This window comes from Vicugna pacos, chromosome 7 (genome assembly GCF_048564905.1).
Source record: "Vicugna pacos chromosome 7, VicPac4, whole genome shotgun sequence".
Lineage (NCBI taxonomy): Eukaryota > Metazoa > Chordata > Mammalia > Artiodactyla > Camelidae > Vicugna > Vicugna pacos.
In genome coordinates this window covers 83766563-83781328 of record NC_132993.1, presented here as the reverse complement: position 1 = coordinate 83781328, position 14766 = coordinate 83766563, and the positions used below count along the sequence as shown (strand labels likewise).

General features: G+C 54.1%; 2 protein-coding genes across 2 annotated transcripts; both read left to right on the top strand.

The window, feature by feature from the left end:
* The first annotated feature begins 231 nt into the window (after positions 1-231).
* Positions 232-2867, top strand: TMED4 (transmembrane p24 trafficking protein 4). Its single transcript, XM_072965277.1, has 5 exons — positions 232-446; positions 639-739; positions 889-1014; positions 1260-1406; positions 1840-2867. The coding sequence occupies exons 1-5, from the start codon at positions 320-322 to the stop codon at positions 1987-1989; spliced, it is 651 nt and encodes a 216-aa protein (XP_072821378.1). The 5' UTR covers positions 232-319; the 3' UTR covers positions 1990-2867.
* Positions 2868-5780: 2913 nt separating this feature from the next.
* Positions 5781-14034, top strand: DDX56 (DEAD-box helicase 56). Its single transcript, XM_006217126.4, has 14 exons — positions 5781-5907; positions 5996-6157; positions 6745-6905; positions 7050-7220; positions 7342-7432; positions 8261-8505; positions 8806-8925; positions 9501-9614; positions 9712-9806; positions 10940-11013; positions 11148-11237; positions 11922-12027; positions 13315-13388; positions 13784-14034. The coding sequence occupies exons 1-14, from the start codon at positions 5848-5850 to the stop codon at positions 13856-13858; spliced, it is 1638 nt and encodes a 545-aa protein (XP_006217188.1). The 5' UTR covers positions 5781-5847; the 3' UTR covers positions 13859-14034.
* The last annotated feature ends 732 nt before the right edge of the window (positions 14035-14766 follow it).

Genomic DNA, 14766 nt, shown 5'->3' with positions numbered 1-14766 from the left:
TAGGAGCAGGGCGCAAGCATGCGCATGCGCGTTTGGCAGAAAGCGCTCGCGGGCTAGAGTTGGAGCCGACCGCACACTCCAAGAGCTGGAGGGCACGCCAGGGCATCCCACGCGTGCGCACTCTCAGCTCAGTCGTGTAGCCACTCCTGATGGGGCGCGGGGCGGGACGGGGCGGAGCAGCCGCTAGGAGGTGTCATCGCGCACGCGCATTCTGCTCCAAGCCCTGTTGCGTCGCCTGGGAGCGGGGCGCAGGTGCGCGCATGCGCATTGGGGCGGAGGGCGAGCGTTGGCAGGTGTTTCGGGTGGGCGTTGGCGGGTGATGGGGCTGCCGGCGCTGCTGCTGCTCGCTCTGTGCGCGGCGGGCGCCCGGGGGCTCTACTTTCACATCGGCGAGACCGAAAAGCGTTGCTTCATCGAGGAAATCCCGGACGAGACAATGGTCATCGGTCAGGCCGGGCGAGGGTGGACAGGGCCCAGCGTATCCCCCAGACGCGGCCGGGCTCCCCGCTCTTGAGGACGCCGGGCCCTGGCGGGGCGAGCAGTGACCCCTGCCCGACGCCTCAGGAGTCGCGGCGCCCCGCTGAGGGTGGGAGCCGGGCGGACTAGGCGGGTTATGACAGCTCTTGTCTGCTCTGCAGGGAACTACCGCACCCAGATGTGGGATAAGCAGAAGGAGGTCTTCCTGCCCTCGACCCCCGGCCTGGGCATGCACGTGGAGGTGAAGGACCCTGAAGGCAAGGTAGGACCACCGCTGGCTGCGCACAGGCCGTGGTATGGACTCGTTGCAGACTACATTAGGCCATCCTTAACTAGAGCTCTCTGGAGTGTACAGAGTACTTGGAGAGGTCAGAGTAGAGGAGGGGTCTTTCACTGACTGGCGTGTTACAGGTGGTGCTGTCCCGGCAGTACGGCTCAGAGGGCCGCTTCACCTTCACTTCTCACACTCCTGGTGACCATCAGATCTGCCTGCACTCCAACTCTACCAAGATGGCTCTCTTTGCTGGCGGCAGACTGGTAAGAGAATTTTCTCTGGCTGTAGCTCAGAATGTCTCACTTGGTCCCAAAGTTTTGGTTTATTACCATCATTATTTGTAACACTTTGTGGCACAATCACAATTAAGGATTAGATATTGCCCTTCTGTCCCACAGCCAGGGACAAAAGCCTGGAACAGACCATCGGAGGTCCCACCACTCAGACACCATAACCTCAGAGTGTTTCTAACCCTACCACTTTGGGGTCCAACCCTGTTTCCTTCTAGCGTGTGCACCTAAACATCCAGGTTGGGGGGCATGCCAACAACTACCCTGAGATCGCTGCCAAGGATAAACTGACAGAGCTGCAGCTCCGAGCCCGCCAGTTGCTTGATCAGGTGGAACAGATCCAGAAGGAGCAGGATTACCAGAGGGTAAGGGCACGGTGCTGTACTTGAACGTGGCAGTTGACTTTTGTACCCACTACACCTACTGGAAATTTCTACTTGGGGCCTTCCTTACCTGGAAGATCAGCTGTTCAAAGAATGGAGTGGAGGGTATCAGTCTAGACAGCCGTTTTTCAACTCCTTAGAATGAAGTGTGGAGAGGACAGTTCACTCTAGCGATAACCACTACCTACCTCTTACCTTGGGATCTTGTTCGAAATGGTAAGAGCATGATTTCTGTCCTAGCAGAGATGCTTGTGGAGGGGCAGCCTGTCACTTGGGGCACTTCCAGTGGAATCAGAGGCAGAATTTCAATAGGCGTTTGGTCCCACAGTTGAGTAGCTGCATGGAAGGAGGGGCCCCACGACGGCTGGGACTGTCCCTTTTGCACATTTAATCCTGGGTCCATTGTCTCATGCAGTATCGTGAAGAGCGTTTCCGTCTGACCAGTGAGAGCACCAACCAGAGAGTCCTGTGGTGGTCCATCGCTCAGACCATCATCCTCATCCTCACTGGCATCTGGCAGATGCGTCACCTCAAGAGCTTCTTTGAGGCCAAGAAGTTGGTGTAGTGTCCTCTCCATTTGACCCTTCCCTGTCACCTCAGTTATTTGGTACTTTCCCCACCCAATACCTTATCTACCTGGATTTTGAGGGGAAAAAATAACAAAAGAATATAAGACACACTGGTTCCACGGTAACAAAGCATTCACATCACCCACTTGTTAATACTGGTTCCCAAGGACACAGGACATTGGTCCAAGCTTTCAGAGATCTCTTGGGGTTTCTGTGGAGTCGAAACTGACCTAGGACTAAGTCTTGCTTCTTTCGCCTCCAGTGATTCCCCTCCATCCTCTTGGAAAATGAGCAAATGAAAAATATCTCCTACTCCTTGAACCTCTTCATCTGCTTATGAAGTAGGCAACCAAAATGCCCCAGTGAGAAGGCCCCGCCTCACTGCTCCCATCAGTCCTGGGTTCACTCAGTGGCTTTGTGAATGTAAATAAGGGCCAGAGGCCCCAGAGGGTTGAAATGTTTTTCTATATATTAGAACTATTTTTTGATAAAATTATCTATTTTCCTTCCTAGTCCAAGTGTTCCTGCCTTTGTGTGACTAGCTGAAAACACCAGTGCAGTCCCTTCTGCATTCTGTTCATCCGTGCAGTTCTGGTAACTGTCATGGCAGCTCTCAGGGCCAGAAAGCAGACGTGACAGCTGCTCTCAAGGCCTAATCAGAGCGCCAGGCAGAGCCTTCTCTGGGACACCCGTGATTTCCATCACACAGGGCCTCAAGAGGAAGAGGTGGTGAGGGAGCTAGCACAAGGCAGGGCACTCTTACCCTCCCCCTTCCCTTAACTTTTATTTAAGCTGTGGTAAATGTTTTCTTCACGGGAACCAGATTTGGTTCTTTATACGGGGTTTTTCCAGTGAAATAAAATGTGTTGTAGTAGCTGTGTGTGAAATGAAATAAGAGGCTGTGGGCAGAGCGGAGGCATAAAGGGAAATGGAGGAAAGGCTTTTGGCCTGGACTGCCTCCTTGGCTGAACCAGAGTGGCTTCAGCATGTGGGCTTGTGGTGCTAAGGCCTGGCCTGACAGGAGTCCCCGGGGGTGTGGGAATGGACGGGGTGGCTGCTCAGCTATTCAGAGGTCAACCAAGTAGACCTGTCAGCAAGGAATCCTATGGGGAGATTAAGCTCTCTGGAATCATAAATTTAACCACATCTTAGTACATTTCCCTCATGCCCTTTTGCTGTATAAAACTTAATCCCATTAGTTGGCCATTCCTGACATTTCATGGCTTTATTTATCCAAAAATACATTCTTTATCTGAGGTAGAAAATGAAATTCTTCCCTTCTCATTTTCTCTTTATGTTCTGTATTATTTCACATTATGTACCTATTTTAACTTACAAAAATACATGCAATTTAGTTTTATAGGCTTTGTCATTTAATATTTTTGTAAATTTAAAAAATTCTACATAACCCTCATTTCTCATTCTGGATGGCCATGTTAACAGTCTAGTGAAGCGAAATGCTATAATTGACTTATTCAAAATTCTTTGGACATTTAAAGTTGTTCCTCAATTTTCTTCATGTTAGGATTAACACAGGGAAAAACAGATGGCCTTGGAACTAGTTAGCTGTGTGGCCCTCTCACCTGAGGCTCTTGTGGAGTATAAGACATGTCAGGAAGGAAACACATTTCTGTCCTGTGGCTGTTACTAGAAATCTGGCCAGCAAATCAGACCCTGGAGCCTGGGCTGTGGGAAGACAGGAAACTACAGATAAGTGCTGGTGTGGGCTTTAACAGTCTGTCCAGCCTGAATGCATCTCATTTATGCTGACAGGTCAGTGGGTATGTCCCGGATGTCTCCTCTTGGGAGTTTCTGATATGCAGGGGAAATGGAGTGAGGACAAATGTGAAAGTATATCATACCTTTACACTGATGGGGCAGTTAGAATCTTGACTTAAGGACAGACTGACAGGTGGTGGCTGTGGGGAGAAGGATTTCCATACTGGTGTGTGGTATTAACAGATACATTATGGCCTAGGAAAGTTTTTAAAAAACAGTTTGGCTGCATCCAAGGAATTCTGGTGATTTCCCCACCCCCACCCTCATCATAATACCTGGATTCCACTCTGAAATTCTTGCTTTCTTAGATTATATAATTTCCTTAACAACCTTCTACCTCCCTATACAAAAAAAGATGGGGAATAGGAGCCATTCTACTCATCCCATCCTCCCTGGCCCAATCCCCAGTTCTCACTATGACTGTCAGTCCCCAGCTCCATCTTTTCATCCCAGCCCCACTTTACCTGTGGTGCTTGAACTGCTGTCTCTTCTCACCCCAACAACCGCGACAGCCTACCCTCTGGCACTCACATGTGGGGCCAGGTCAGAGTGGATGCACAGGGTCATCTGGAAAACTCATCAACACAGATTCCTGGATAACACTCAGGTCTAGTCAGCTAAGTAGATTTATGTGTAGGGTGGTGTGGTAGGCTGAATAATAGCCTCCTAAAGATGTCCAATTAGATGTACTAATTCCTGAAACCTGTGAATATGTTACCCAACATAGCAAAGAGGAATTAAGGTTGTTATCTGACTTTAGGGAGATTATCCTGGGTGGGCCCAATGCCATAAAAGAATTCTTTAAGAACAGAAGAGGGAGGCAAAAGAAGGTTGCAATGATGTGATGTGAGGACTCAACCCTCCGTTAATGGCTTTGAAGATGGAAGGAGGAAGGGGGGCCACAAGCCAAGCAGGGAAAGGCAAAAAACAAATTATTCCCCTAGAGCCCCCAGAAGGGAATGCAGCCCTGCCAATACTGCAATTTCAGCCCACTGAGGCCTCATCAGACTTCTGCCCTACAGAATGGTAGGATAATAAATTTATGTTAAGCCACTACATTTATGGTAATGTTATAGCAGCGCTGGAAACATACAGGTGGAGACCAAGATTCCTTATTTTTAACCAAGCTGTGCAGGCAACATGGGCAGCCAGGTTTGGGAACCCCAGACCAACCTACCATCTTCTTTCTCTTGCCACTCAGCCTTCCAAACTGCATCCTTATACAGTTCACTTGCTGTAGCCTGTCCTTTGTACTGCCTATGGTCCTGAACCTTAGCCCAGCCTCTCTGTCGCCTGTACCATATGCCGGTACACCTAGCGTCACTTGCTTTCTACTCTTAAAGCTGTACCCCCGTTCAGACTCTCAGGTTCCCACCACAGCCACAGGAAACAGCCCTGGGACTCATATGCTGCTGCACTTTTCCTGAGCATCCTAGGTGGTAGAGAATTTAGTGCTTACATAGAAACCTGACAGAGATCCCCTAGATGCGTAAGGGTAGGAAAGGGCGCAGGACTCACCAGTGTATCCCATACGTGGTAAGCTACCACGCGCGGCAGAAATGTTGGTAGTATTCAGAAGAGCATTCTAAACATTGATTTATTTGCCAATGCAAGTATAACTAATGCAGGCATAATTACTAGGGCTAGGCTGTTAAAATGAAGCGCTAGGCGAAGATAAAGCCATAAGCATGTGGCTGGGTGGACAAACTTGCAGGTTGTCTGGCCCGTGTGGGTGGGCAGAGGCGGGCACGAAGGGGACCTCACCCACTTCCACGCAGCCCCGCCCCTGCCGCAGATAACCCTAACCCACCACGACGTTTGGAAGTAGAAGGCGGTGGAGGACACGAGGGCTCCAAGGCAGTCCCGGTCCCTGGCCCGTCGCCTCTCGCCCGAGAGCCCGGGCCGCGAAGACAGCCGCCGCCGCCGAGCCCAGCAGGAACACCGGAACCCTAGCCTCCGCCTCTTCCGGGAGGTGAGGCCTCCTTTGAAGCTGATTGGTTGCCGCTTTGACCCGCCCACGCGTCGTCGTGCTTTCTTCCTGTCGCGCGTGCGCGCTATCACTACAGAGCAGCAGCATGGAGGATCCAGAAACGCTAGGCTTCGAACACATGGGTCTAGACCCCCGACTCCTGCAGGTACCGGGGAGGACTGAGAAGCCGGCGGACGTGGAGGCGGGTAGCGGCAGGGCAGCGCGCCGCCTGAGCCATCCCTTGTCTCTCCTAGGCCGTCACCGACCTGGGCTGGTCGCGACCCACGCTGATCCAGGAAAAGGCCATCCCGCTGGCCCTGGAGGGGAAGGACCTTCTGGCTCGAGCCCGCACAGGTTCGGGGAAGACCGCCGCTTATGCCATTCCGATGCTGCAGCTGCTGCTCCACAGGAAGGCGGTAAGTCCGGGGAGAGGCCTCAAGGGCAGAGAAGGGATATGAAGGCGTCTGAGTTCCGTTGTGCCCTCTTGGAAAGCTGTGCCCTCCACTCCCATCCACCCAAGTCTTTCCCAAGAACCAGATTTTCTTTTGACCTCTTACCCGTGAAGGCTGGTCTGAGAGAACCTGTTGCTGTTGTGGTAACCACTGTGGGCTGGAATTCAGATTACCTGGATTCTAGTCCAGGCCCTGCTCCCGCCATTCTTTGTGTAATCTTGAGTAAATCGCCTTCCCTTCTTCCTACTATAAAAAGTTGGTCCATCCTACTCTCCTACTCATAGAGTTATTGTGAAGTCCAGTGTTCTAACTAGTACATTTTAAGCAACTTTATAACCATAAAATAAGTTATCCTTTTTGAAGTCAGTGCCAGGGGAAAGAATCCTCTGATCTACTTTCTGAGGTGGGTAGAGGTGAGGGGTTGATCAGAACACAACTAGACTGTTGTGTTGAAGTCACAACAGTTGGGTCAAATTGCCTGGAAGAGGTAGAGAAAAGTGTCACAAGGACACGACCTGACTGACTGAAGTCTTTAACTTGTGTTCTTGCAGACAGGCCCCGCGGTAGAGCAGGCTGTAAGGGGCCTCGTCCTTGTGCCCACCAAGGAGCTGGCACGGCAGGCCCAGTCCATGATTCAGCAGCTGGCTGCCTACTGCGCTCGAGACATCCGGGTGGCCAATGTCTCAGCCGCTGAAGACTCAGCCTCTCAGAGGTGCGTGAAAGCAACAGATTGTAGGGCAATGAATCTGCACTGAGATGAGGGATTGGATTTTTGTGCAGCAAGAGAGAGGGCTAATCTGGGCTGTGGTCCCAGCTGCTACCCTCTCCCCAGTATTGAGGTGTTGCCCACCTACAGGGCTGTGCTGATGGAGAAGCCCGATGTAGTGGTGGGGACCCCATCTCGCATATTAAACCACTTGCAGCAAGACAACTTGAAACTGCGAGATTCTTTGGAGCTGCTGGTGGTGGACGAGGCTGATCTTCTTTTCTCCTTTGGCTTTGAGGAGGAACTCAAGAGTCTTCTCTGGTAAGGAAAGGTGTGTGGGGCTTGTGAATAGACACTGGGGCCTGGAGCGAGGTGGCCAGTTCAGCCACCACAGTTAGAGGCTTTTGGAACTGAAGTTTGATGGGGCTCTGTTTCATTTTAGTCACTTGCCCCGGATTTACCAGGCTTTTCTGATGTCGGCTACTTTTAACGAGGATGTACAAGCACTCAAGGAGCTGGTACTGCACAACCCGGTAAGAACCCCGTGGAAACATCTGGAGACATTGATGTCATACTTAAAGTACTTGATCCTCCATTTATTTATTTATTTATTTATTTATTTATTTATTTATTTATTTATATTGAGTTATAGTCAGTTTACAATGTGTCAATTTCTGGTGTATAGCAGTTTTTCAGTCATACGTGAATATATGTATATTCGTTTTCATATTCTTTTTCAGCGTGAGCTGTTACAAGATGTTGAATATATTTCCCTGTGCTATACAGTATAAACCTGTTTACCTATGATCCTCCGTTTTTTAGAGGAACTCTTTGTTATTTTGGGTGGGAAATTGTTATTGGTATAGCATCCCTGGTTCTGTAGGCTCTGTAAGCTGGTGATTGTTAACCAAACCCCAACACCCGTACCCACCCCTGACCTAAAATCACTGTGAAGTTTCAGATGTCCCCTGGCAGGGGCAGGGGGATTCAAACCACCCATTGCCTAAGGGCCTGAGCCCAGACCCCCAAGGGGCAGCAAGGCTGCTTTGAGCAGTAGGGCCAAAGTTCTCACCTTATGTGAACTTTACTCTGCAGAAAGCTGGTGGTTGTGGGGGTTCTCTCCTCACTACAGTCTTGTATACTGTGTTTCTCTTTGTCCTGTGCCCCAAATGCTTTGTGTGTAGATTTATGTCCTCTATACACTACAACAGTTTGCATGCTTTGAATCCTTAAATTACACAGTTGGAGGGGACCCTGGGTGCCCTACACTCACACCTTTGCGCTGTGGTTGGTGAGCCGGCGGCTTGCAGCAGCATTTCTGTCTTCTTTTCTTTCCTGACCGCAGGCCTGTCCTCCCTTAGGTTACCCTCAAGTTACAGGAGTCCCAGCTGCCGGGGCCGGACCAGTTGCAGCAGTTTCAGGTGGTCTGTGAGACGGAGGAAGATAAATTTCTGCTGCTGTATGCCCTGCTCAAGCTGTCGCTGATTCGGGGAAAGTCTCTGCTCTTTGTCAACACTCTAGAGCGGAGTTACCGGCTGCGCCTGTTCCTGGAGCAATTCAGCATCCCCTCCTGTGTGCTTAATGGGGAACTCCCGCTGCGCTCCAGGTGTGCTGTCTCCGAAGTCTTGGATGGAAATGGGGAGTGAAAAGGGGAGACACAGTTGCTGGTCCTGTTTCTTAAGCACTTAGTGGAGGCCAGGCTCGGGGCGTGACTGATGCTCACTGACTTTGTCTCTCACAAGTCTGTGGTACCTCCTGTTATTCCATCTTCATCCGAGGAGGCTGAGGCACAGAGATTAAGCGGGTCAAGAGTCAGAAAGGATGATGGTTACGACTAAGCAGGGGATGGGAGAGAGGCCTCCAGCTTGCTCTCGGGGCTGACCTTCCTTCCGCTCTTGGGGCACAGGTGCCACATCATCTCACAGTTCAACCAAGGCTTCTACGACTGTGTCATAGCAACAGATGCTGAAGTCCTGGGGCCACCGGTCAAGGGCAAGCATCGAGGCAAAGGACCCAAGAGGGACAGGTGAGTCCATGTTTCTCCCCTCCCAGCCCTCCTCAAGGGCACCTGTTTTTCAGCCTTTCAGAAGACTGTGAAACTAGAGTGTGGGGGCAGGGGGCCAGGTGCTCCAGGCCTGGCTGCTGGCCTAGCCCACGGAGCTGTTGGCTACCTGGGTCTGGAGAAGGGGGGTGAAGGGCATGCATGCACATGCTCCACAGGCAGCCTGAAGGGCAAGACTGCTTGGTTTGTTGGGGCAATGGCCCAGCCTGCACTGGCTGTGTAACTGTGACTTGCGAGGAGGATATTTCTTAGGGGGAAAGGGGAGGCCCCAGCCTCTGTCTGCCTGACGGCTTGGCTGTCTAGGAGTGGTTCTTGGATTGCCCTGTGGGGAGTAACTTCCGCTGTCGCCCTAAAGGTGAGGCCAAGGCGAAGTTTGGCCACCTCCGCTGCACAAGCTCCTGGAACAGTTCTGATATTAAAGAATCTTTCACACGTGAGGGTCCTGTGGTTCCATACAAGGCTTTGTTTAGAGATCTTACTGATTGCATCAGCTTGGGGGAGAGGAGGGGTCCGTCTGACGTTGGGGTGCTTTCCTGCAGGGCCTCCGATCCGGAGGCAGGTGTGGCCCGGGGCATAGACTTTCACCACGTGTGTGCCGTGCTCAACTTTGATCTCCCCCCGACCCCCGAAGCCTACATACATCGAGCAGGAAGGTAGGAGAGCTGGGGCGTGGCAGGCCGGGCACCGGGACTGCGGCCACGCGGCAGGACACACCGCCAGAGACGCATGCTTGGCCTTCTCGCCTTGCAGGACGGCGCGTGCCAACAACCCAGGCATAGTCTTGACCTTCGTGCTGCCCACAGAACAGTCCCACCTGGGGAAGATCGAGGAGCTTCTCAGTGGAGGTAAGAGCCCAGCTCTCCTTGGCCTCTGCCAACCAGGCTTCTCCCATGACAGTGTAGCCCCAGTGGTGGTGGTAGCATCAGGGACGCTGACACTGGTGATGGTGACGGCAGCGGCCACCAGCACACTCAGCCCCACTGTGCGCCACATCCCTTCACCTACCCTTGTCCTGCCTGGGTCGCAGGCACTGTTCCCCTTCACAGATGAACCAGCTGAGGTCGAGACCTGTCAGGTAGTTGGTGCACGGCATCCTGGGGGGGCGATGCCAAAGGTCAAAGTGGTGGGGCCGCCCGAATCCACCTGTGCCTGGGTGCCCGGTAAAGTCATGTTTACCGATTGTCTCATGTGGCAGAAGGGCCGGGGGAGGGGAAGGGGGCTTGGGAGGTCGGGGAGGGACTGGTGGTGTCTCAGAGACAACCGTGGGAGAGGGAGCTGCTGGCGAGGGTGGGAGTGGTGGCTCTTCAGTGACGCCTGCAGGAGGTTATGGGATAGTGAGGCAGCCAGGCTGTGAGAAGAAGATGGTGGAGGGGGTGGGCAGGGCTGTGCCACCATCCAGGAGGTTATGGGCAGAGGGCCCAGACAGGGCTTCTTGGGTGGGGGGCTCGCTCCTGCATGCTATATGGGCCAAAAAAGGTCATGTGCGCTGAACAGCCGCCAACCCCTGGACTCGTGTAGAAGGTGGCCTGGGCTCATTTCTCTGTGAAACAGGTGATGCCCACCCCTCTGCAGGCTCCCCTGCCACCTCCAGTTTTCATTTGATTTGAACATCAGATGACCCGGTACACTGCCATGGCTGCTGTGTGACTGCAAGGGGCTGGTGCTCCTTACTGCCTGGCGGCTGTCGTCACGGGTGCCTCGTGGCCAAAGTGGCCTTGGAGGAGGGGAGTGGGCAGATGGGCAGGTCCTGAGGCTGAGGGATGTGACAGGTACCCAGGAAGTGGGGACACTAGGCCATCCTGGCCACAGCAGAGTGGATCGCCTGTCATGAGCTGTCCATGAGACCCAGGGAAGTGAAGGGGGCTGAGTCCCCAAATGCCTCAAGCCAGGGGTGTAGGAGGCTCTGAACAGGAGGCCTCCTGTAGACCCCGTCCTGAGGCTTCAGCCTGGGGGACCCTTACTGTTGTCTTCTCCACAGAGAATGGGGCCCCCACCCTGCTTCCCTACCAGTTCCGCATGGAGGAGATCGAGGGCTTCCGCTACCGCTGCAGGGTGAGTGGGACCTCCTGGGGACAGGAGTGCTCGGGGCTCCTCTAGGACCCAGGATCGCACCCTTGCTGCTGAGCACCCAGGCACGGGTGGATTTGGGCGGCCCCACCACTTTGACCTTTGGCCTCTGCCCCCAGGATGCCATGCGCTCCGTGACTAAACAAGCCATCCGAGAGGCGAGACTGAAGGAGATCAAGGAGGAGCTTCTGCACTCGGAGAAGCTCAAGGTGAGGGGACTGCGGGGAGAAAGGGGTGAAGCTTTCGATCATCACCCCTCCTGGAGGCTGGCTGAACTCTGAGTGTGAGAGGCAGTGAACTGAGTGGCCAGCTGTGCCTTCAGCAGGTCAGTGGGGAGGAAGCAGGCCAAGAACAAGAAAAGGAAGCCAGCTGTTCCTCTGGGAGGTGAATCAGACTGGCCTCCGGGGTGGGCAGTGGCCATGTGCATCGGAGTGACAATTTCTGGAGTTTATTCTCCTGGCACAGTTGTGAACGTGCATGATCCCACGTGTATCCACATTTGTCACAGCGTTGTCCATGATTCCAGAGGTGGAAACCCCTGAGAGTCCCTCACAGGGACGAGCTAAACCGAGTTGGGTGCATCTGTGCGGTGCACATCACACGGGAAAGGAGGAGGTGGCTGTTGGTGTGGCAGTGCGGAGCGGCCTGTGGGATGTCACCCAGTGAGAAGGGCGCGGCGTGCTGCTGTGTGAGCGGAGCCGAGCCGCGCGCCTTCGTAGTACGCGGAGCACTCGAGGGGAAACGAGACCGTAGCTGCCTCGGGGAGGGGGGTCCGGTGACCACAGACAAAGGCGGTGGGAAACCTCAGCCCTCGAAATTCTAAAGCGCAAAAACTCCCCCGCGAAACTACAGAAGAAAGACTGAGCCCGCAGTGCCCGCTTCTCTCCCGTCAGACATACTTTGAAGACAACCCCAGGGACCTCCAGCTGCTGCGGCACGACCTGCCCTTGCACCCCGCCGTGGTGAAGCCTCACCTGGGCCACGTCCCCGACTACCTGGGTGAGCAGGGCCAGGGGCCGGGGTGGGGGCACTTCTGGGCTGCCAAGCGCCGGGCTGGCACGGGACCATGGAGACCGGGCAGCAAGCCCGTACACAGACGCAAAGGCAGCCACGCTCCCTTGCTTAGCCTCGTCTGCTCAGTCCCCCTGGGTAGACAGGTGCAGCTGGGTGGGGTCGTTAGAGTCTAGAACGGTTGGCCGGGGATAGAGAACACACCTGCCTGAGCCCCCTGGGACCAGGGGCCATCTGGGTTGCAGTTGTGAGGTCAGGATTGGTCACCAAGAGTGGTTTCTATGGTGCAGGTGAGGCCAAAGCCCAACTGGTGTATTCAGGAGACTGGCTCCCTTTACACCTGGGTAACCTTGTCTTTGGTAATGGGCACGTGTGACCTTAGTGCTGACAGTGCTTACAGTGGATTAAGGGAGAAGAGTGGCGAGTGCAGGCCCCCTTCCCCAGCACCCGTCCTGGACTGCCAGGAGCCTGGCAAGTATGGCAGGAGAGGCCAGGTTCCCCCAGGACAGTGAGCTGGAGAGAATGCCAGCCGGGGTCCTGGTCTGAGGAGCGAGGAGGGAGATGGGGAGAAGGAGAGGGGCAGGGAACTCCATCTTCTCTGTCACATAGGAACAAAGTCATTGTCAAGAGTGTGTGGCCAGGCACCTTTCCCTTTGGAAAGGTAATCCTTTGACGCAAAAAAAAAAAAAAGGTGTGTGTCTGGGAGGCTTAAAGGGGTCAGAGTGATGTGGGAGGGCGTGGTGGTGTGGTGCTCCAAGGCCCGTTGGGACCTGTGTGGCCTGGCCAGCTTGGATCCGGCACTGTGCTGTGGGCAGGTGGGAGTGAGAGCAGAGGCTGGGGATCGTGGAGGAGGTTACAGACAGCGACAGTGGGGCCCGACAGGTGAAGGAAGGATATGGGGGAGAGGCCACATAGGAAGAAAGTATTTCTACGGTTTTTTCAGCATTCTATTTCTTGCATCTTATTTTTCCTACTCTTGTTACATACTTACTGCAAGAAATGTGACTGCTGTAGAGGAGCGTTTGAGACAGTGAAAGTCCCCGCTGTCCCACCCCTGGGGACAGCTGTTCTCCTGGCCCTGTGCACCTGTGATGTCCTTAGGCATTTTAAAGATGGGACTGGAGTGCCAGGCACTGGGTCAGGGTGGGAGAGAGCAGGCTGGGAGCCAGCTAGAGGAGCAGCTGGTGGGCTCTGGGTGACACGCGGGCTGAGGAGACCGGGTGGGACCAGCTGCACGGGGTGGGCAGTGGCTGCTGAGCCGAACATTTCTTTCAGTTCCTCCTGCTCTTCGTGGCCTCGTCCACCCTCACAAGAAGCGGAAGAAACCCTCCTCCGCTAAGAAGGCCAAGGTATGTCCCCTGGGGCCTTGGTGACAGTTGCAGGGCTCCCCTCCCCCTTGTTCCATTGTCATCTTGCCGTCGGGAGGGAGGAGACAGGTCCCCAAAAACCGGCCCCAAACTCCTGGCTGCCAATCAAAGTTGCTGGGGGCTGGGACTCTCCTTTGGCCACCCACAGGCGGCTTCAGGAGCCAAGGAGGACCTGCTCTTCTGTCCCCACCACCCTGCTCGTCTCCGAGCTGCAGGAGGAGGAAGGTGGGCCTCTGTGGTGCCCGAAACAGCTCCTGTCCTTGGCTCACGGCCTCTAGGGCTTGCCCAGTGGCAAAACCATCCACTTCCCTGAGTCTGTCTCAGTTTGTACAGATGGACATCCATCCCCCAGCTAACCTACGACTTTGCCCCCACAGAAGGCGAAGACCCAGAACCCACTGCGCAGCTTCAGGCACAGAGAGAAGCGCCAGCCCACAGCGGCGCCCTCCTGAGGTTGTCCAGGCAGCCTCGGCAGTCTTCCTGGGCCTCTCCCCGGGCTGAGCACGGAGTATGGAGCAGGCTTCCCAGCCTGGAGGGCTGGATTCTGGCCTGGATGGACTGGGTTCCAGGGCGGGCAGATCTGTGGTGCTTTGCCCTGAACAACAGAATAAAGATTCTCGCTACCTTGGTTTGTACCTTTTGCCTGTAGGAAGGGACCGTCCCTGCAAACCTTGGGGATCAGAAGCTGCTTTCAGGAGGCAGTGCCTGGCTCTCTGCCTGCCGTGTGTGCTGCCTCCTTGGCCAGAAGAGGTCAGCCGTGCGGTGCTGCAACCTGCCAGCCTTTGGGCCTGCCTGGGAGACACCCACCCCTGTTAGGTCTCTGGCCCGGCTGCTCTCGTGGCTTTCCTGTCTGGGATCAGGCTGACAGCCTCCCTTCCCTGGAGCTTGAAAATGACTTTTCTCCTGCAGGGAAGTTGGGCCTTCCTGACTACATGTCTTTCTCCAAATAGGAGCATGTTGTGGATTCAGCTTCCTCTCCCTTGGGCAGCCGGGGACAGCTGTCTCAGGCTTCTTTCAGCACATCTGTGTGTGTTTAATTAAAAAAAATTTTTTTTAAAGAATAAATATTTTTTTGGGGGGTAGTTAGGATTGTTTATTTATTATTATTTTTAATGAAGTTACTGGGGATTGAACCCAGCACCTCGTATGTACCAGGCATGCACTCTACCACTAACCTATACCTTTCCCCCCCAAAAATTGTTTACAGTCCTATGTATTAAATGCAAGTAGCATGACGCACACATGCCCTGTTCTTTGCTCTCTGCTCAGCTGCAAGGCTCTGACAGGAGAGGGTCCCAGCCCGTAGGCTGGGCCTCTCAGTTTTTGCTGTCTGGAGGAAGGGTGGCTCCGATGACTCAGT